The sequence below is a fragment of the Squalius cephalus genome (assembly GCF_949319135.1).
Source record: "Squalius cephalus genome assembly, chromosome: 2".
Taxonomy (NCBI): domain Eukaryota; kingdom Metazoa; phylum Chordata; class Actinopteri; order Cypriniformes; family Leuciscidae; genus Squalius; species Squalius cephalus.
In genome coordinates this window covers 19,016,607-19,039,684 of record NC_137123.1, presented here as the reverse complement: position 1 = coordinate 19,039,684, position 23,078 = coordinate 19,016,607, and the positions used below count along the sequence as shown (strand labels likewise).

The 23,078-nt window shown below is 38.8% G+C and overlaps 2 protein-coding genes across 2 annotated transcripts in view; one reads left to right on the top strand and one right to left on the bottom strand.

The window, feature by feature from the left end:
- Window positions 1-1,740: 1,740 nt before the first annotated feature.
- Window positions 1,741-13,450, bottom strand: spred2a (sprouty related EVH1 domain containing 2a). Its single transcript, XM_079862531.1, has 6 exons — window positions 13,050-13,450; window positions 6,531-6,714; window positions 6,281-6,449; window positions 6,138-6,202; window positions 3,632-3,781; window positions 1,741-2,603 (listed from the first exon to the last, which is right to left on the bottom strand). Exons 1-6 carry the CDS (start codon window positions 13,073-13,075, stop codon window positions 1,914-1,916), a joined length of 1,284 nt encoding a protein of 427 aa, XP_079718657.1. The 5' UTR covers window positions 13,076-13,450; the 3' UTR covers window positions 1,741-1,913.
- Window positions 13,451-16,174: 2,724 nt separating this feature from the next.
- The window catches only part of meis1a (Meis homeobox 1 a), a 30,320-nt gene continuing 23,416 nt past the window's right edge, over window positions 16,175-23,078 (top strand). Inside the window, exons 1-7 of the mRNA XM_079853044.1 lie at window positions 16,175-16,552; window positions 17,707-17,918; window positions 18,411-18,549; window positions 18,753-18,803; window positions 18,942-18,992; window positions 19,484-19,630; window positions 22,557-22,662. Of these exons, the coding sequence (XP_079709170.1) occupies window positions 16,541-16,552; window positions 17,707-17,918; window positions 18,411-18,549; window positions 18,753-18,803; window positions 18,942-18,992; window positions 19,484-19,630; window positions 22,557-22,662 (718 nt within the window). The 5' untranslated portion in view covers window positions 16,175-16,540. The remainder of the gene's footprint in view (window positions 16,553-17,706; window positions 17,919-18,410; window positions 18,550-18,752; window positions 18,804-18,941; window positions 18,993-19,483; window positions 19,631-22,556; window positions 22,663-23,078) is intronic.

Genomic DNA, 23,078 nt, shown 5'->3' with positions numbered 1-23,078 from the left:
TTCAAATATATACAAATATATAAATAGTTTGAGGGTTGGGAACAGTTTTTTGAAACAGTTGAAATGACACCGACTTGTGACTTTTATATTAGCATACCAACATTTAACAATCTCCGAGCTTGAGAAGCATTAATGTCGTTGCTAAAAAGTCCGATTTTACCTCTGAAACTGTCGTGCTCCATGGAGCGACCAACAAATGATCTGGATGTGCGTAGCATGAAGGACTGGTCGTGACAAAATGTTACCTTTTGTAATTGAAGCAATCAGATGTCAAAAGAAGGAAATAACAGCGTGACGTAACATGAATGATGTGGAGATGGACAGAAGGGGTGAGACGGCACTGGCTGATTCAGGCACTTTCTTTTAATCTCAGAGTGTTCAGGAGCATCAGACAGACAGAGAACTCACTCTCCTGGACACCAATAAAAAAATAAAACTGCTCCTCTTTAGTCACGCATCAGATAGTACTACTGCAAAAGCTTTTCACAGGAAGAGGGGGGAGAGATAGATGACAGACAAGAGATAGAGAGACAAATAGGACATAAAACATCAGGATCACAGTCGTCATGACAACGCTGTCACAGTCCACTGATTGGCTGGATGTTGTTTTTGAAGGATTCTGCTGATAGGCCAGCAACTGGAACTATATTTTCGAGAACTTCACAACAACTTTGCACAGTGTTCAGATGGTTGTTTTTCCTTGTTTGTTAGTTTAACTAGTTTGTGTTGTGCTTAAGACAAAGGCAGAGAAAAAAAGACATCTTGTTTTTCGTCCTGTAGGAGGGGGTACATCGATTTTGAGGCTGGTTTTCAAAACATCGACAACAGGCACATACACCTCACGAAATCTTATAAGAACACGGGACGTCCCAACTCATATCTCACCCCAAAAGCAACCAAAAAAAAATCACTTTTTGAATATAAACCCCATTTTTAGGTATTTCAATTGTGACATAATTGTCATGATAATCAAGCACGCTATTTCATTACAGTAGTGCAACAACAATCTTACTCTCATTACTGGAATACGAAAAAATGTGAAGTATTTTTACGCAATGGTAGTATTTGGTGTACTCTTCCCTCTTGTCTTGTCATAAAAAAACAAAATTATAAAAAAAGTACAAAAATATTACCGTACTGAGAATTTTTTTTTTTTTTTTGGTGCATCACGGTAATGGCAAACATGCTTAATTGTCATGAAAGTAATGCTAAAAGGTCACGTTTTCTTTCGATTTTGGGGTAAAATATGACCTGCACATGTTTTCTTGAGATTCACACACTTGCTTTACACTTGGGCAGCGATGTGTTTGCCATCAGTTTGCACACTGCAAATTAATATTGGCAATTTGGCAAAATGTCATTTCCCACGTCCATTCTGACCTCACACACACACACACACACACACACACATACACGAGATCTACCGTCCTACAGGTCAGCTATTTTGGATTCCTCTGGGTTTGTCTCATCTAGACGGAGTGGATCACAGTAGAAGAGAAGCCTCTGACTGAAGAAGACACTATAACGAAAGGCTGACGCGGGAGAGTAAAATCAAATCAAACCAACATGTTAAAACACAGACGAGACGGAAGGCAGATAATTCAAAACCTTCGAAGCAGATGAGCATAAAAATATAAAGTACCTGGATTTATATATTTATATCTACATATATTTATATATACTTTTCATATATATCGTGTAGTCTTTTAAATGGAAGCTGAGGGTTACTCTTTTAAAAACAAAGAAAAATACAAACCAGGACACAGCTGTCCAGTACAATTAAATTGAGAAAACAAAACATAAAAATGGGAGGGGAAAAACTTAAATGCAGCCACAAGTTCGTTCTTCCACTTTTCATTAGCATTTCCCGCTGTAGTTTCCCCCAGCTGCTGGTGTGCTAGCATGTTTCCCGCTCATCCCGCGGCTTTGTGCTTGCCGCCGCAGCAGTGGCACGCGACGCCACAGTGGTAACACGCTCGCAACGGCGCGTAACAGCACATGCAGGGCGCTAGCAGCGACAGTCCCAGGAGTGCTAGCCAGCGCAGGCAGAAGCGCTCTTCGCTGGCGTCGCAGGAACAGGGGTCCGAATAGTCGCCCTCGGGGTCCGACATGCAATGGTAGAGCAGGCTGTCCGCGCACCACATGAAGCTAACCCGACGAATGCACGTCTGCACGGGGTCCGGGGCCTCCTGACAGCGCCCGCGCCTGTTTTCGGCCGGACTGAACATGTTTTGACAGTACACGCACCGTAAGCGCTCTCTGCTGTCCTCCACGCGACGCGGCAGCCATTTCGCAGTTAGCGGTCGCGGCTGACCGGTGACCACGCCTCCGCCGATGCCCGTTTTGCTGTCGCGGGTAGTGTGTCCGTCCCCACTGAGTGGGTAAGAGTAAGTGTAGTCGTGTTTGGGAGGTTCGATCTTGGCGAGGTGAACGTAAGCGTCCGTGGCGTCCGGTCGCAGAGGTTTGCCCCGTGTGGCTGTGGTGGCGTGCCGATAGTCCTCGTAGCCCGTTAGCCAAGAGCGCTCGCGTGGGTTAATCCGGACGATTTCCTCGTCCTCCTCGTGAAACCGTACGTGACGGGAACATGGGAACATGGGCACCGTCTGAATGGCACAAACATAGAGAATGTTTAGAGAGTTTAACAAGAGCTGGATTTAGATATAAGAAGAATGAAATGGAGCAGGAATGGTTGATCTTGAACACATTAAACACACAAAAATTTCATATCACGTATTTACACCACTTATCAAAAAAAGAATGAAACCACACTAAAACAAAAGATGCAAAGTGATGCCTTTTGTGACTTAATTATGCCATTACTCTTTAACTCTTTCCCCTCCATTGACGGAATTTTCCGCCTTTCCGTGTTTTCACTGTTATACGGTAGGGGGCGCTATTACGCATCTTCTGAAAGAGTAGAGAATCTCTTGATCAAAACAGATGCGAAGAAGATGCAGAAACAAGTGATATCATTTGTAAGCATATGTAAAATAACGTAACAGCATATAAATCAAAACTGCCTAATGTTACTAAATAAAATGTCGACCCAGGACGAGCTACTGTGAAGCTTTAGGGGTGTTGATGGACTCTATCTACTCCATCTATGTTTTGATCATAGTTCTCAATCCGATCCAGACGTCGTCTTTGACACAAAAAAGTGTTCATAAAAAAGAATGCATGGAGCTAGAATACATTTTTTTTTGTTTGTTTGTTTGTAAAAAACGCTGGCAGGGAAAGAGTTAAAATAATCAAACGTAGTTCTTTTTCTTCAGTTGATCCAAAAGTGAACGAAGTGAGAAAGAGTGAGAAAAAACTCTGTTTTTGCGCAAGAACATCATTTTAGCCAAGTTTAACTCATACTTAAATATTAATAATTATTATTGTTTTAATATAACACTGCATAATACATTTTTCATATATTATTGTAAAATAAATAAAATATTTTTAATTATATTAATATTAAAAAATTATATTAAAAAATAGTAAACGTCTGGCTGACTGAACAGTTTACTGCCCCTAGTGTCTTAAGAATATACTGCAAGTAGAGACTCAAAAAGTGCAGTAAAACAGTACCTTGTGATGACATAACTTGAGTAAATGTTGCACAAACAGATGATTCATACAAACTCACCTGTTCCAGGTAGAAACGGTCAGAGTGCCTGTGCTGGTCATAGAGATGTCCCAGAATGCAGTGGTGGGGCTCAGAGAAGCTGATGGGTGCGAGCGTCTGCATGGACGTCTCTCTCTTCTGAGAAGAGTTCGACGAGCTGTCTGTGGCATTCTGACGGACACACAGAGAGAGCAACAATAGAATTTGTTTCCCAATTTGAGCATGTTGGCAGGATCATGGTGACTAGACACAAACCGAAAGACTCCCTTTACACGAGGTGTATTTTTCGTTGAATTTTTTTTGTGGGGGGGGGGGGGGGGGGTAAAACATTTAAAAGCATCAAATCATCAAGAACTTCAAATTTAACTTTCACCATGCAGAACGTGTCTGTGTATAAAAGCATTTAAAACGCTCCACAGCAACACTGCACAGGTCATGCTGCTTGTCCTTTGACCCCGTGTCTGGGTGTGTGAGGTTAGTGTAAATGAAGTGCTTGAGAACTATCATCAGCACTATTATCTCTGACCTTCAACCCCTGAAATCCACACTGTCTCCTTCCTGTGACTCTTCCTGAAGCCTGGAGTCTGAGTTTAGAGCCAGCAGAGTGAGTGTGTGTGTGTGTGTGTGTGTGTGTGTGTGTGTGTGTGTGTGTGCGCGAGCATCTGCTTTAAGAGTTGACAGAGAGCCACAGGGCCATCAATAACTCAAGAGTACGTGTGTGCGTGTGTGTGTGAGAGAGAGAGAGAGATGATTACAAACACAGCTCGCCTCTCTTAAGTCATCTGGCTCCTTTCTACTGCAAAGACTGAAATCTACACTACACTGTAAAAGACTTTTGTTAAATTTACAGCACAAATCTGGCAGCTGCAGCACCAGGGTAACACGTGACACTAAAATAATGCAATAAACATCAACTACACAACATAATGTAACATAAACTCCCCAGTATACATAAACTGAGAACATAAGAAAAGAAAATATAAGTAAATGTGATGTGTGTTTTTAGACTTCTGGGAAAATTCTTTAACGTTTTAACCACAAATGATATGGTCTTATAAAAGGAAACTTTTTTTTTTTTTACATAAAAGAACATCTATTGTCTTGTTAAATATTGTAAATGTTAATTTTACTTCCACATTTTTTTTTTACATAATTTTACTGTAAAAATACATGGGTCATTTTGTTAAATCTAAATGTTCACCATAAATAATAAGGTGATACATTCTAGACATTATATTTAAAAAAAACATTTGCAATCTCGTTAAATTTATAAGATAATTTATACTATTCACTTTATAATTTATTTGTAATTTTTACAAAAAAAAATTTTCCGTAAAGTGCATGTATTGCCTTGTTAATTATAATACACAATAATATAATTATTTATATTTATATTATATAATTAAATATATAGTTCATTTAGATAGATAGAGACGGAACAAAATTCCTTATTCCTTATGACTATAAAAATATAGTTAATTTAGATAGATAGATAGATAGATAGATAGATAGATCGATCTATGTAAGTGTCTTGAGTGTATATGAGAGTGTGAATGTACAAACATACTAAGTACATACAGAGTTGTGTGCATAATGTCTGGATGGAAATGTATTTGTGGCTGTGCTAATTATCACTTTAGACTTTACCTCAGAGGGAATTAGACATCCAACAGCTGCTGCCCATTCTAAACCTACAGCACACATCCCATCTCTCTCTCTCTCTCTAAACTTAGGAGCGACTGACTACTCTGATTAGTAATAATCAGTGTCTGGCTGGGCTTGTATGAATAGCAGTGAGTCATAAACTTCTAAAGTTAGCGATTAGAGGAACACCACTGCGAGCGACCGTGGCAAACGCACCTAAAGCCTGAAGTCAGACCAAAAGAAAATCACATTCATGTTTCTTCACTCTGAATAACCTTGGGCTCTTGAATGCGTGCGTGCGTGTTAAATGGACTCTTGTATCCGAAGGCTTTGTTGTGGCATTGTTGTGTTGAATTAAGAGCAATAGGAGGACAAAGGGAGCAAAGGTCACTTCCTGAGCACAGCTCACACACACACACACACACAAAACCATTCATCAGAAAAATTATGGCAAGTGACCCATTAATAGCCTCTATTCTCAGAGGTTGGGTAGATAAATGAATAGAAAAAAGAAGATAATACCCTGTTGATATGTTGAACATTCATGATTAGTCACAATACTTTTGCTGGAGAAGTTAAGCAATGCCAAGATGTAAGAAAGATATGTTTTACAAGCCTTTGATAAGGCTGATAAGACTGATTTCTATGAATCATTTTGAAATCTGTGAATGAATCACTTCCAAACTTGAATCACTTTCATCACTCGAAATCGTGCACAGAAGCACGACATTTGTCATGTTAAAGCAACACGTGCCATTTATTACTATGGATTACCCAAGTGGAGTGTAAAAATGAAAATTATCCTCTGATTAAAAAATAAATAATTAACCCTTCCATGCCATTTGAGGGCAAATGCAAGACTCTAGTCGGACTGTTCACTCACCGTGAAAACATCATCGTCCCCCAGTTCGGCTTCATTCTGCAGGGTGGAGGAAGAAGTAGTGGAGCCTGGAGAAAAAGCAGGACTCGGGTTATAATCTCAGTCAGAATGGGACACGATGTCTCAGGCATTAACATCTCGCTCACCCTCCGTCAGGTCCTCGATGGCCTTCCTCACGCCGCGGTCGAACGCTCGGGCGTCAGCGGGGCTCTGGAACGACAGGCCGCACTTCCTGTTGTCCACTCGCCAGTGATGGAAAGTGGGCGTGGCTTTAGTGTAGACCAGATCTTTCTTCAGAAAGCACTGCAGGATCACCTGCTCAACACAGAGAAAGCCAGAGATATTAGGCGCGAGGAATCAGATTTTTGAACCGTACTATGCGGTCGGCTCTCTAACCTGCTTGTCTTTGAGTCTCTCGCCAAAGATGAGGAAGCCGTTGCGTCCCAGGATCTCCAGGTCAGCTGGGACCACCTTACAGACGCCCACTCGACTGAGACCTCCGCCCTCCTGAGCCAGCCAACCCCCGCTAGACTCATCCCTCGTCATTACCACAGCTTTCACTCGCACTATGTAACTGTCACTGCAGGGAGAGACGGAGGAACTTCAATGACATATAAGAATGATTCCAGGAAGAAATGTAGTTTAAAACACACAAATGCACTCTCTGTATTCATGTTGGTTTGGTTACACACATTTTGTTTCCATTTTCAATGAAAATTTTTATTTAATGACTACAAATGCCAAGTGGTGTAACAAGCAAGAAATAAAAAAACATTTTCCTTACACCTTGAAAATGTAATCATTATACATTTTAACTTTTTTAACATGAGAAAAATGTTGAAGAAATTTTTTAATCATGAACAAATTTGTTCTTGGGGTTTTTGCATTTGAAAGCATTTGACTTGTGTCATGAAAAGGTCAAATTGTCAGAAATATTCTAAGATACTACATATTTAAAATCATAATGTATAAATAAATAAATAAACAGCCACAAATATATAAAATATATTTATAAATCTACATATATATTTATTAATATGCTGATTTTTGGAGCTTATTGAGCTTATAGTAAAATATCAGCATCTAACCTAAGCAGCCTGATCATTGGGCCCAGACTTGACTCATAATGATGACATCATAATCCGTTCGGGAAGATGCATGAGCTTACAAATGACAGCTCTGCATTGCAAATAAGGTGTACAGAAATCTCGAAGAGGATGATGTTCGTTATGCTAATGAGATTTTCGGTCGTTGTTTAAAGACAGTGATACGCCTTTTGCAGAGATAGGATAATGCCATCCGGAATTCTGAACCACAAATATGACAGACGGTTTAACAAATGCAAAACTTGGGATCAGGATTTCTCAGAATGTGATTTACATACTGACTGCGGTAGAGCATGGGAACTTCGATTACAGCCCCATCTTTACCTCGTATTAATGGTGGAATTAACCCGCCAGTCAACATCAGAACAGCTGATATATATACTACCTCAACTTTCATTCACAGCTCATGTCTAAAAATTCATTTTAACGTGTAGCATCAGTGTCCAAACACCCATCATGCTCTTATTTCTTGGGCTGCCCCTGACTAAAGATTTTTATAGTCGACTAGTAGTCGCTCATTTAAGCCATTAGACGTCAAGTCGGACGTTCATGGTATTATTTTGATTGCTTGTTAATTTTATTACTTATATTTTCAGTTTCAGGGCTGAGATAGAAATTTATTAGGGAGGCACCGATATGAGCATTTTGGCCGATAACCGATAATTCTTTACATTTGAAAGCCGATAACGATAAATTGGCAGATAAATCCAAATCCAAGTTTAGTATATTTTTTGAGAGCCTGATTTCAAAAACAAAACTCTCACAATTAAAAGCCATGACCCAATCACACAATTATAATGTTCTTATAATGATGATATGATTTTCTGTAGCCTATATGACTGCACATGTTGCACTTTACTGTATTTTTCTTTTTTGAAGTGATTCCAATCATATTTCAAGCCATTCAAATCCATCATGAATAGTGCGAATCTGAGCCGATGAACAGTAAAAACATAGACAGCCAATCAGAATCCATCGTGCTGTAACGAGCTCGAGCATTTAAAGTGACAGACGAGCACGTGCTTAGAATAAACAGAACGATATCGCTAATATAGTTATCTTTACAGTTATCATTCTTGGTGTGAACGGGCCTTAAGCCTCTTCTCTTAACATAGGCCTATGCTTTTTTTTTTTTTATTACCAAGTTAGCTAAAGGAAATATGTAAAAGAATGGAAACGACAACAATGCTCGGTCAAGAAAACACAAATTGACTTCAAACTTCAAAACATTTCACAGCAATACAAAAACTCACAGAAATGGAGCCTCATTTGTAATTTTGTCAATCGCAACATGGCCATTTGGAATGGGATTGGTTAAAGGAATTTTCTCCAGCGCTGAACACAGTCAGGAAGGAGCAGTAATCATGGTGTGGAGAACATTTAAAGGCCGTTTACACAGGAACTTGCGTTAAAAACAGGACATCGCCATGGAACATTTGTTGAGAAATCAATGTAAACGGCAAGAACATGAGTTCATTTCCTCCTTATCTGAGCCTAAGGTTTTTCTGGAGTCTGTAAAATAGGTCTGTAAAAAATCTTTAAGTTTGTGTCCACATAAACAGATAAAAAGGGTTTAATTCTTATAATATTGCAATATATCACCTTTATTACTGTATCGCACTATATCGTATTGTAACCCCTGTATCGTATCGCCAGATTCTTCACACAGCCCTGGTATACAACAATACAATGACACATGCAGCTGCCAAAGCAACCATTGTCTCCCACACACTGAACAACATACAAAGGAAGAACGTTTCATTCCGATCATCTTCCACTCTTTAAAACTCAATTCCCGTCACACCGTTGCTGTCTCTTCATTCTGTATTTCACTACCCTAACACTTCCTGGCTCGCAAATCAATCCTGATCCTTACCGTAAATCCATCAGAACAGTTCATCTGGACTGACTTTACCTCAAAGTCACTCTCTCTTCCCCTCTTAGATATTATTGACCCATAATGGTGCTGCATATAGGTCATGCTGGGTTGATCAATATAGATTGCATTCCTCCCCTCCCAAACGGCCCAGAGGCTGGAGAGGGCATCCGGGTCTGAGATCTGGGCGCCAGCCAGTTCACGTGAGCACGAACACACACCTTCAGGCTACAGTCATTACCAATGGGGAGCCACTGGTTTGCTCAGCACGTTTTTGAGGGACTCGCATTCCTCTCCAAAAACAGACAAACAAACACCAGCATTCCAGAGTTTTCAGAAAACTCTAAAGTGTTTAACATTCTAACGGAATAGTTCAACCAAAACAAAAAATCTTATCATCATTTACTCACCCTCATGTCATTCTGAAGTAGGAATAATAGTACAAGGTTGTAAAGACATGAGTAAATGATGATAAAATTCTAATTTTTTTAAGCCCTTTTCAGCTCCCTATGATATTTATACATTTTCAGTCACAATGAACCTGAATTATGCAGTTAATTTTGAAAAATGGAACTTGTGTGAGAGCGAGAGCAGATCTGCATTGTGGTGATACAAGGCCTAATGGCCAAGAGGTCATTTGCAATAACACACAGGAAGTAGCGAGAACAGCGCTACAGTACTAAGGACAGTGACCTATTTAGTCAATATCAGTCAGGCAAACTCAAAATACATAAAGCAGGCAACGGTCACCAATGGTTTCGAGTAAAAAATGTAGCATGACGTAGCTTTTTAGAGTAAAACTGCTTTAAAGGCGATATATACAATTCAATCTCCCGAAACAACACTTTTAAAAAGTAAAAATGTTAAATAAATTGGTATAATTTTCCACCACTCCAGTTCTTGTGACAAATGTTTGGTATGTTGAAACAGTGGCCCCGAAAAGACCCGATTTAGACCCTTAATGCCTGCTACAATCCTATAAGATCATTACAAATCACACTGTACAACATGGATCTAATAAACTTGGGTACGACATGTAGACTGTACGATGATGACACCGATTGAATCGTAGGCTATGACGCAAGTTAGTGTAGAAGAATAAAACGTCATCAGCATGCGCTTATTGTAAACAAATAGACCAAGATGAATCGCATTTTAGCAATTGTGCTTGTATGTGCACTGAGAAAAGACGAGGAAGCGAAAGAGGAGAATATGGACACAGTCATGGCTTGGGAAAAGAGGCCAACTTGACATGCCATTTTGCAAATGGAGCTTGAGGTAAGTGGTTTTAAGTTTTAGTGCCATGTCATCATGTTGCATGTTTATTGGCTAGTAGTCAATAGAGATAGTTCGTAGCAGCAAACACACTGTGAGATGATTATCATGCAAAATTTCTGACACTGTCAGAAAATTATCGCAGGCTATCTTTGGTTGCAAGACCGAGACAACGGCCGTCTTTGAATCTCTCTCACTGTGCGACGTAGAGTCAACGCTGAGGAACCACAACCACATAAATCACCACGATTGGTCATCTTTCGTCTGGGACAGCCCAAAATCATACAATGTATAACCAGGCATAGGTCACAAATAAACAATGCATGAGATAACAATATATCAAAACAACTGAGAAAAGAAAGATACACTTTTCAAGCATTTCACAAACAAGAATGTTGTTTAAAAAATGGTTCAATTAAATAAAGAGCATTGGACACTTTGTGGGGTCAGTCAAATCAGCGAAAAAGCCTAGCAAAACCTTGTGCAATGGCCTTCAGACTTTTTTGTTTAAGTGCCCAGATATATGGCCAATGTTTCAAAACTTGCAAGACATGAAACTCCAATCTGTGATACCTGGGGCCATAACGGTTTAGACTACACAAAAAGAGAGATATGCCTATTAAGTAAAAGAGAAAGATTTCCTCGCAGTGAAATGAATTGTGCAAAGTAATCCATTCATTATTGGCACGTCATGAGAATCAAACAATCGAGGGGCGTGACAGCAAAGTTACGCTTCACCGCTTCACCCTCCTCTTTCACTTCCGCCGGATCTTTCTTTAATCCTCTCACCATTGTTTCCCTTCACAATCATTCCGTGCCTTCTCAGAAACCTCCTCCCATTTTGGAGTAGCCTGTAGCCCTCCCCTCCGCCGATAAAAGTCAACATTTCACAACCCCGGGCTATTATATGGGCCTTTGCATCCCAGTGTGACACACGTATTTACTCAAACGGGTGTGAGTGTGCCATAAATTAAAATAAGAGAAATTCCCCACCAGCTTCGGGGTTACGCTCTTGCGATACATGATGTCCAGGAGAGGAAATACAACTTGAGTTCAAGCAATAAAAATGATAAATGTAACTTGCGCAACCAATTCCTACTAGGTTTAGGATGGTCGTTGATTATAAATTGATGTTTTAGCAGTCAGATTGCGCTAGTTCGCGAACAAAAATCGCCTTGAGGTAACCATACTAGGCAAAAAAAAAAAAAAAACTTGGTGTTACTTTTAAGATATTTGACGGTTAGATAACTGTGTGACCTGAGGGCAAACAAAAAGTAAATGTTTTTTAACAAATTTAAACAATCAGGCACACATAGCTTACGTTATTAGCTACGTCAATTTGATTATCATAATTAATTCAAGAACAAAATGTTACCTCCATGTTTTCAACTGGCGATACAACACCAGGAGTAGGAAAATTATAGGCTAACAAAAGCACTCTTTGTAGGCTACTTGACATTAATATTCACCGGTTAAGAAAAAGTAATATACTTTAAATTCAAGTAGACACATATGGGAATATTAAATTCTGAGTAATGCAAAAAAGAGTTACGGACGTTGAAACAATGTTACACCTCAGTCTCCTCTAAATAGTACTCCTTAGGGATATTAAAACTACGACTCTCATTACACTAGACTTAACGATGAACGTTCACATAATCGTTTGATCAAAACGGATGGCGGGACAAAAGACCAAATAAACATCGCCTTGTTAATACAGATTGAGTGTAGGCTACGTTACAGAAGTTTTTAAGCCCCTAAAGAGCTCACGGAGTTAACGAGCCATTTAACACGGCCCTAATGCTATTAACGAGACTTTGATCGTCCGAGTCAAACTACCGTGAAAAAAAGATACGAGTGTTTATGTTGTGCAGAAGAATGTGGCAACAACAAAAAAAAATCCCAAACTAACTAAAACATAGCCTACTTGATAAACAGTCTACTGTTATGACAACCGATATATGCGCTGCATTCATAACGTGTTTATTCGCGTTCGCGTTTGTTTGTTTCTTGCAAATGGAAGACACGGCCTGATTAAATTCAACATTTAAAAAGCACATATAGGCCTATATATGGCATATAGGGCCTGTTTTAACATCAGGACAGCTCTGAGGAGCTCTCTCTGCTGCGCGCGCCCCCGCCTGTATTTTTATGAATGAAGGACAGTATGCAAATGAGAGCGATTCACGAAAAAGAAATGGCGGATATAGCATGTCAGACCACCACAAAGAAAGACACCAAGAACGGCCGCTCTGAGAGCTTATACGCGCTCATTGCTCTAGCATTGTGTGTTTATAAACTTGTCAGTCGTCAGTTTGCTTCCTCGGAGCGGAAATTCGCCTTTAGGGTCGAGGTGATATAAGGAATTCAGTAAAGGATCCCTCCACAAAATGTTTCCGCTCGAGCCCCTCCTCCTCCTCCCCCCGTTCTCGGTTTGAGACCAGAGCCCTGCAGCAGGGGCCCAGCACTCAAAATCTCTTTGACACTGCATTGTTTCTTAGTAATAACATCTCCAACGTCCCTCTCAGAAGCGCATGCATGCACGAGTTCCCTGCATTTGACTGACCCCTCGTTCAGCTCGGGAACACATTCTTGGACACAGGATAAGATTTCCATTCGTGTCCACATGCGTCGTTTTCTTAAAAAGTGAATACTCACTCGTCTGGGTGCGATTCCTCAGTCATTTTCCCCCTCGTTTCACCTACAATAAAAATAATATCCCACCGCGGGCGCGCAGCGTTCGGGCTTCATGTTGTCTCGATTTTCCACCTCGCCTTTTTTTTTTTAAAGTCCAGTGCATCAACGAGTTTCCCCCAAATCCGTCTCAGCGTTCCTTATTTTCGTTCTTCCTCCGCGCACTGCACTGTCTATCCGTCAAGGTTTGCAATGCATCTGCTTAAAGATCCAGGAATCCTCGCGTTATGCAACATCCCGATGGCTATATCGATGATTGTTCGCGTCGCGTCGCGTTCTGCCGTGGCTGAAGCCTGCGCGCTGGTCTCGAAGAGGAGCCCCCATCTCTCACTACTCCATGTTGGATTGTGTAGTCAGCAGCAGCAGGCGAGCGCCGCCGACACTGGAGGAGGGGGGGAGGTGGGGGGGGGGGGGAGCTTGCGGAAGCAATGACGTCACACAGGAACGACTGCAGCCCGTTTTGGACTGAGGGATCTCCAGTGTGACGGGCTGTGCCAACGTCCCGCCACCTAGTGCCTCCTCTCGCCCTAATCTGTAGGGGTTATTATTTCCCCTGTAGTAATAAAGTTCACGAGAACACACATGTCTGTGTTCTGTCACTGCTCGAAGTCCAGTTTGGTTTCTAACTGGTCTACACACTTACAAATAAAGGTTAGACAAGGCAGTGAAGCAATAGAAGTGCCATTTTTGGTTCCCCAAAACTCCCGTAAACTTTCGGTAACACTTTATTTGACAGCGTCCTTGTTACACATGTTACGTGTAGTTACTAACTAGGCTATAAATTATGCATAATTACATGCAGCCAACCCCTTTTCCTAAGCCTAACCCTACATGTGGTTAGTTATTATTACTCAGTAAATGTATAATTCCACTGTGACACAGACACCTTAAAATAAAGGGTTGCACTTTATTTTAAGGTGTCTTTGTTACATTGTAATTATACATTTAAGTACTGAGTAATATTAAGTAACAGCATGTACTTACTATAGGATTAGGTTTGGTTTAGTTGCATGTAATTATGCTTAATTTATCATTTTTACGATATAACTGCATGTAACATGTATGACACTGTAAAATAAAGTGTTACCAAATAAAGTGTAACCAAACTTTTAATAAACAGTTCTTAAAAGAATTTTAGTTTTATAGTGTGAAGAACATTGTATAATCTAAAGAACCCTTTTCCAGTGTAAAGAACCGCTAATAAGGTTCTTCATGGAACCATGCCAATCATTTTTCTTTAGGCCTGCATAATAAAAATTGTGTCTATCTAGGCAAATCTTGAGAAAATGTATATATAATATACATTGGACCTATACAGCTAGTCTCAATAACAAACAGTGTTGGTAAAATGCGGTTGTTGTTGAACTTGAATCCCGTTTTTCCAGAGGCAGTTATTAAAATGCCATCGGGAGTATGTTTTCTGAAACTAAAACATAAGTAGATTTTTGAAGACTTGAAGAAAGCACAAGGTATTGTTGCATACTTGTAGAGGGAAAGAGTCTTAAATACAAACTGAAACCCATAGAAATGCAAAAATAGTCGGAATAGTGAGGCTGTTTTGAACTGAAATGTGTGCCAGTTCTGTCCATTCGCTACGCGTTGCGTCAAATCAGATCATATGCCGCCACCTCGAGGTAAAAAGAGGCGGTTACAATTAATAACTTTTTTGCTGATGGAACTAAATTCACAGATATCCAAAAAACAAAACAAAAAAAAAACAGGAATGTGCATCAGAAACGAGAAAAAACACACTGGAAAAAAAAGTTGCTGCCTTAATTTTTTGAGTACAATCAACTTGGATGTTTAAGTCATTTCAACTTAAATTACATTAAACTGACTTTAAAAATGAGTTGGATCTTGTATAACTTGTAAAAAAGTAGAAAATTAACTTATTTTGATGAGTTGAAGCAATTTAAAAACATGTTGTCATAACTTATTGATCATATATTATTTTTACAGTATTTGTTTAGAAACAGTCTTGATAAAACAGTCTACATAGAAAAACTGCAGTAATGGTTTGTTAACGATAAAGGCTAAGGGTTCAAATCCAAAAAAAAGGAAAGGTATTTAGTCTTCAACTCCACGTTAAGCAGGGAATGCAATCGAGTCTCTGACGCTGGAATCCTTTCAACATGAGTACTGCCAGTAGAGGGCGCCACGAGCACGGTTAAAATACAGTCCATTTCCGTCTTCTCCTTCCCTGGCTTACATCAGAAGATGTATTTAGTCAATAAACAGTGTTAAATCCATTTATGCGTGTATTTTCAGGAATTTACAAAGTAAAAATGTTACGCAAAATAACAACTTTGAATTCATTTATTGAGTTGAGGCGTATTGGCCTGGTTTCACAGACAGGGCTTAGATTAAAGGGATAGATCACCCAAAAATGAACGTTTTGTCATCATTTACTCACATGTTGTTCCAAACTTGTATGAGTTTCTAACTTCTGCTGAAAACACAAAAGACGATGCTTTGAAGAATGTTGGAAAACCAGACAGCTGATGGCACTTAAAACATGGTGTGCATCTTGAGAAAACAATGACAGTGACATATTTTAAGCTATATCAGTGCAAGTTGCTTTCAGTTAAAAGAGCTCAAACATGCATTTTAGTCTAAAACTAGCTTACGTCTCGTCTGTGAAACCGTGGGATTAGGCTATATTGTACATTTCTTATGATGTTAATATTCAGTTTCTTTCTAAATAAAACCAAATGGGTTAGACTTAGAACTGTCCGTTGAATGACTAATTCATATAATGGGACAAAAACTGGTTTCTGCTGGTCTACAATGCACATCTAAGCTGGTCATCAGCCGAGTTACCGTGCGACTTCAATTGTTGGCTCTCTTATTGCTGGCCTAATATGATCCTCTAATTATTATTATTATTATTTACATTTTAATGAATATGCGACTAGTTGTCACTTTTCTTGAAAACTTTAATTTCGTTTCTAAAAGGCATTTTCCCAGTATCCCGCTCCTTATAGAGTTGTGCGCCCTTTACGCACGGGTTCGCTTTGGTCTCCCTTTTTTACGTCTCCTTTAAGAAGTCCAAATGCCCTCTTCTACTCCTCCTCCTCCTCCCTCTCCGCGCTCCTCACATCTCATAGAGGTGTTATTGCATTAGGAATAAACCAGCCAAACGATCAAAGCCCCGAATGGAGTTTGCTTTTTCACCTTTTGGCTACAAATCTTCGACTGGAAATAGAAAAACAAGGCAGGCGTCAGACGCGCACTTCGGCTGTTTCGGAGCGTCGAGAACTGGAATTCTAACTTACTGATATCCAGCTTTGCGTTTGTTGCGAAAGCTGACCAGCTGAGTGTTTGGGGTGGATTACAATGTTATTGTTCAGCACGGGAACTTCGGGAGAGTTGTGAGTGCGGTGTGGGGCTCCCCGGGCTCGCGGCTCTGAGATCTGGACGTGTTGAGAACAGGGAGTCGGTGACGCTGAGTCCTCATGGCGCAACGGGTGCGTAAAAACCCTCAAACGTGGCCGTCAAGACTAATTCTGCTCAGACGCTGATAAAACATAGGACATAATTACAGTCAGATGTCCTTTAATTCCTTCAATGAATCGTGTGTGTGCGTTTATACACATAAATTGTTTTGGAATACGCAGCAACAAGTGAAACCACAAAAAAACACACACAAAAAAACGTTTTTTCTTTTCTTTTTAGTCATGATATTTTTTTCATGCAGCATGCTTTTATAAAAATCATTCTTTATTTTATTTTGGATTAAATTCAAATATATATATTTTTTAATTTATTTTAAGTATTATCCTAAAATTCCATATTTAGCTGACAGCCAAAAGTGTAACTTGATGCTTACAGCCGGTTCATAACTCATATTGCTGTCGTTGGGTACTTGTGCGAGACCGATTTAATGCTATAAAACATCGATATTAATTTCAGTAATTATTTAATACGCAGTTGAAACATTGCTACATTTCTCTGTTACACTATACTTTTTGTGCATTTTGAAATTCAGCTATCGTAAACAGGAAAACTGAGTTGAAATAATAATTGTAAATAGTAGCCTAATTAAAAAAAAATCAGTGTCTTATGATACGGTAATTTAAGGTAACATATTTAAATTTTACATCAGATGTGAATTAAAACGTTCCATGTGTTTAATGTGTAAAAACAGGTCCAAAAATGTTTTAAAGAAGTAATTGCAATGATTAATATTTTCAGCTGTACGTTCTTGCACATTGAAGTCAAGGGCCTAAACTAAAACTAATCCCTGGTTAATTAATTTGCTTTAAGTATGAAACTACTGACGTGTAATTCGGTTTAATTGGGGTTTGATGCTCAATTTAAACAAATAAGTGCCTGCTGTTAAAATAAAGGTTCTTTATTGGTGTCGATAGTTCCATAAATAACCTTTAAAATCCATGGATCCTTTCCATTGCACAAAAGGTTCTTTATAGTGGAAAAGGGTTCTTTAGATTAATAAAACCTTCTTCACAACTCTCTTCTTTGGGAAACCCCAAATGGTTCTACTATCGCTGCGAAACCTTTTGAAACCTTTATTTTTTAAGAGTGTAGCCTATGTGTAAAGGTGTGTGTACAACAAAAATCCCATTCTGAGTTTTAACTTCCACATTGTGAATTTCCTCAGTACGAGGATCTGGTGCATTACGGCATGGATGCGGTCGGGATCCCGTCTCCGATGTACGGGGATCCTCACGCGGCCAGAGCGATGCAGGCGGTTCACGTGAGTCACGGCCCGCCGCTTCACCAGTACCCGCACCCGCACGCGCACCCCGGGGCTCCCGGGGGCCCGGCGCCCGTTAACGACGCGCTAAAACGGGACAAAGACGCCATTTACGGGTAGGCTACGTGTGATTACTACCCCATGCTGCCTATTATATTATGTTGATGAGTTAGGATGTAGGGCTGAATGTCAAGTAAGTAAAAATATTTTTCGATGTAGTCGCTTGTTATTTTGTGCATTTTTTTTTTTTTTACGATGTTCTGTTATAGCCAACTTTGTAATTCTGAAATTGAGGAAATATTTACGTGTCTGACAGTGTTTTTTTCCCCCTTAAAACGAAGACTACAAATTCACTTTTATTAGGCTACGTATGTTTTCATTGATATGGAATTAATGCTGTTGGCCTGCTGTCACAACCATACTGTTTGCATACAATTTTAAATGTACTTAAATGTTCACATAAAAATCACAGTTTATTTTAGATTTCTCCATTATTTGAAAAGGTGTGGAGAGGGGGAAAAAAGACAGGGCCTTGAAGCAGAATGTCTTGTGCTTGATGCAGAACAGATAGTCTATATAAACTCCAGTGAATGTGTTTTGTTTTCCAGGCACCCCCTCTTCCCTCTGCTTGCACTAGTTTTCGAGAAATGTGAATTAGCGACGTGTACGCCTCGAGAGAGCGGGGTGACCGGCGACGTCTGCTCGTCAGAGTCATTTGACGAAGATATTACAGTATTTTCAAAACAGGTCAGGCCCTCGTTTTACTTCTCTAACAACCGGTTATTATTACTTGCATATATAATTTTTTTTTTTAAATAAAAAAACCCCACTGTAATAACAACCAAACAACACAGCCCAATGTAATTGTGTACAATTGTAGGCTACAATCGATATTCCGGGCTAACGATACGATCGCTATTGTTTGTTTTGTTTTGTCTTTTTAATTTCAGATAAGGGCGGAAAAACCTTTCTTCTCGTCGAATCCAGACTTGGATAATTTGGTAGGTCGCCCTGTAGTTTGAGACAATTGCCAATATTTTTTTTTACTTTACACCATTTGAATTCCTTTTTTACAACTGGATAAAATAAAGCAATAACCACAAAGCCATTTTGTGACTTGATATGTCGTTTCGTTTTAGATGATTCAAGCAATTCAAGTGTTACGATTTCATCTGCTCGAATTAGAGAAGGTTTGGCTTTCAATTATTATTACAATTTATATTTTTATGGTAACAATTTACAACAAGGTTTCATTAGTTAACTACTTTAGTTAACATTAACTAATAGCCTAACGAACTAGCCTATACTTCTACAGCATGTATTAATCTTAGTTAATTTTCATTTCAACTTTTACTCATACATTATTAAATCAAATGTTGTATTTGTTAATATTATAGTTAATGCACTGACTTGAGCAAACAATGAACAGCAGGATTTTTATTAACTCACATTAACCAAGATTAATAAATAACCTAGCCTGTAACAAATGAATTGCTCCTTGTTAGTTCACGTTAGGTAACGCATTATGTTAATAAATGAGACCTTATTGTTAAGTGTTATTTCGTTATATTACGTGCATTAGGCTACGTGTAGGCTATATATGACGTGCGTCAACATGTAAATAACACATAGCCTAGGCCCATCATTAATGTTAATTGTCTTTTCTTATTTCTCATCGTAGGTGCATGAGCTGTGTGACAACTTCTGTCACCGCTACATCAGCTGTCTGAAGGGCAAGATGCCCATTGATCTGGTGGTGGATGATAAAGAGGGGGGATCCAGATCTGACGGAGAGGAATTTACACGCACCCCGGGAGGGACAGACCAGGCAAGCCTTCAGATAAACTCCTTCTGCATTGGTGTGCTTTTAAACGGGCAGTGCTGAATATGTTTTGCTTTGTACTAGAACAAGTGATCAGTTGACTTAACTTAAAAAAAAAAAGTGCCTGTAAATAAACTTCATGAGTGGAATTGTCAAATTCGCATAACGAATTTTTTTTCAATTAGTCCTATGCATGAAGTTTATTACTCAATAATTTTAAGTCAACAGGTTTCCTAAGTCAAGTTAAGTCAACTGATCACTTTTTACTGTTTTTTATGAAGCTAAGACTTTATCAAGAAAAAGTGATTTGCTTGATCTATTAGGCTAAAAGTTTACTAATGATATGGAGCTGATATAGAACATGAAAAGAATAGAACAGATTAAAAATATATATTATTATGATTTCTCTGGGCCTGTGGTTAAAGCCTTTATGAATAATGCATTATTCATTATGTATGCTATAATGCATTATATGTTTCATAAATAATTGAAACCAAAGTTAAAATGCATTATAATATTTGCAGATTCCTTGTTACATCTGAAATTGGTTATTTGTAATGCTTTTAATGCACTATACTTTAGATAAGTATTATAATTTATTATAACTGTGGTATTCATGAGATACATACAAGACATAATTAATGCATTAAAAATACTTTTAATAATGCATCATGCATAAAGGCTTTAAGTAAAGTGTTGCCCTTTTTTTCAGCAAATGCACGGTTGACATGAAACCTGTGTAAATATTTTTGTAATTCTTATTATGCATGCATCTTTTATGACCACGCAATAATTGAGACATTACATGGAATATTGTACTTTTAAAAATTCATTTGTGAACTACAAAAAAAAAAACAAAAAAAAAAACAATAAAACCACAAACTTAAAAGCACCCAAAATATACCCTTTCCATAATATATGAATATATTTTAAAATGTCGAATAGATTGGTCACCTGCTCAAATACAGTAGCGAAGGGAACTTGAAACACTAGCCTGGAGAGATTGTTTTTGTGGGGAGGCCAGAAACTCCTGTTTCATGAGATACAATACGGCCACAGACTATCCGTCCCCGTCGTCTATATTAAATAACAGCAGAGAATCACTCTTCTGTCATATTATAATGAATCATTTTTGCTCTTTTGAGGTTAAATGAAACCTTCACATTACAGTATACATGTTATGCATAATTAAATATACACAACGTCCCACAAAATTATTACAGATCACATGATAATACAAATTACAAGTATATGTTGTCCATTCCAATACTGACCAAGTATGGTTCAGACCAAGGATTTGAAGTGCCTCCCATCAATCAAAAATAAATAAATATATGTTGTTATTTCAGAATACATCTATATACACACACAGCAAACTTGGCAGGGTTAATTATTTAGTGTGTAAATAATCCATCAGAGTTCATTAGTGCTGTGTATGTCTTGAATACCTATCACTGAAGCGTTGTTGACTGTCTTTACTGTTTACTGCATTATTTGTATGGATGCTTGTGAGTTTTGTGTAATGTGATGATGACTGTATTTCCCTTAATGATGTGGGGTTTTTTGTGAGTCACCATCATTGCATTTGGAATGTTAAGGATTATGTTTGCCTGGTTGAAAATCTTGATTTATTATATGTTTCGCAAGAGACTGTCTCCTTATTCCACAGAGATGCTCACTTTAAAACAGCTCCTTATTTGTACAAGGAAAAAAAGTGACAATACAGTTTTTTTTTGTCCCATTTTTGAATCATTAGTTTCCCAAACAACTCATAACTGAATAAAATCTGTAGTCTGGTATGTATGAGATACTTTAACAAATCTAAAATAACTGTAATTAATATATAGAATAATTAATTAATAAAATGATATAGAATGAATAATTAATAGAATATATAGGGGAGACTGGGGCAAACTGTCACATTGGGAAATGTAAGGTAAATCCAATTAAACAAATTCAAAATCCTCTTAAAATAGGTAAAATTTTTTGTATATCGTCCAAGCTACAATTCCAATTTCATCATGTTTTTTAATTGCATTTGTGTAAAAAGTGAACACAATAAACCACACTATTTTTGAAGAATTTTGAGTTCTTAGGAGATTATTTTTCCTAAATTTGTATATATACACACACACACACACACACACACACACACACACACACATATATATATATATATATATATAACTTAAATCTATGCAGAGATTTAGTCACAGATAAACCCACTATATTTATATATATATATATAACTAACTGGGGCTAGTTGTCACATTGATTACTCCATATATACACACATCTCTCACTCTCTGTGTGTGTGTGTGTGTGTGTGTGTGTGTGTGTGTGTGTGTGTGTGTGTGTGTGTGTGTGTGTGTGTGTGTGTGTGTATATATGGAGTAATCAATGTGACAACTAGCCCCGGTCTCCCCTAATATAATCCTTCTCACTCTTCTCACGGTTCTCCGGTTCTCCGGTTAAGACATTTCTCTTTAGGTTTAGTGTCAGTTAATTGCAACACACTGATCAGATTGCATCTTTAAAACATAAAAAAAAAAAAATTGTAGTCACTGACATGTAAACGTTCTCAGTCGGGCGCTGTGCAGTGATATACACACTGGCCAGATGAACAGGTGTTTCACGTCATATCTGTTATTATATTATGTATTTTAGCACAGTTCGAACGCTCAGTTGACCAATCAGCATCCAGAACCGTATCCATCCGCTTCATCGGTGAAAGCTGCGTGTATGTTTGTTTGTCTTATAATTTACGTGCAGATGTTTGTGCGTGTGTTTATATCCAGCGTTTTGAAACTGTTTGCTCTTGCAGCATGTGTTCTGTATTACTCCTTACAGCACGCCTCTGGTATGCGCCGCTATACTGTACTTAACCAATAATATATTACGCTTATTACTCTGTCTACCTGTCTCTCTCTAGGTGTTCTGGAGAGAGGACGACGCGGCATCTGTTCATTCCTCTGAAGCTCCGGCGGCCTGCAGCAGACGCGCCGGCTCACACAATGGAGACAACAGCAGCGAGCACGGTAACACACTTGCACGCTATGCTACAGATACACACGCAAGAGCTCGCTGTGTGCCAAGTGAAACAGATCTGCAGCAGGTTTGTCATCTCTAGCATACATTTACACTTTAGCACCACCACGGGGGTCTCCGACTGCACACACACACACACACGTACACGCATGCACACACATCGGTAGACTGCTCCTAAATAACTGCAGCTTCTCGGTGTGTGTGTGTGTGTGTTTGTGTGTGGATGTGTGTTGGACAGGAAATGGTGCATGATGGATATAAAGACTCTTCTCTGGGCTCCTCTGCTCTGAGCACCAACCATGGCCAATAAAAACCAGAGTACATACTTCCCTGAGCACCGCATCTGCGTGTGTGTGTGTGTGTGTGTTTTGTCCGCTCTGCCTCAGCGCAGCAGCTGTGAGTCTGG

Excerpts from the sequence above, each read along its gene's own strand:
- spred2a (XM_079862531.1), bottom strand. The coding sequence starts at position 13,075 with ATGACTGAGGAATCGCACCCAGACGA. Across the intron at positions 6,715-13,049 it reads GAGGAATCGCACCCAGACGA|TGACAGTTACATAGTGCGAG; the intron begins GTGAGTATTCAC and ends CTCTCCCTGCAG. Across the intron at positions 2,604-3,631 it reads ACCGTTTCTACCTGGAACAG|ACGGTGCCCATGTTCCCATG; the intron begins GTGAGTTTGTAT and ends TGTGCCATTCAG.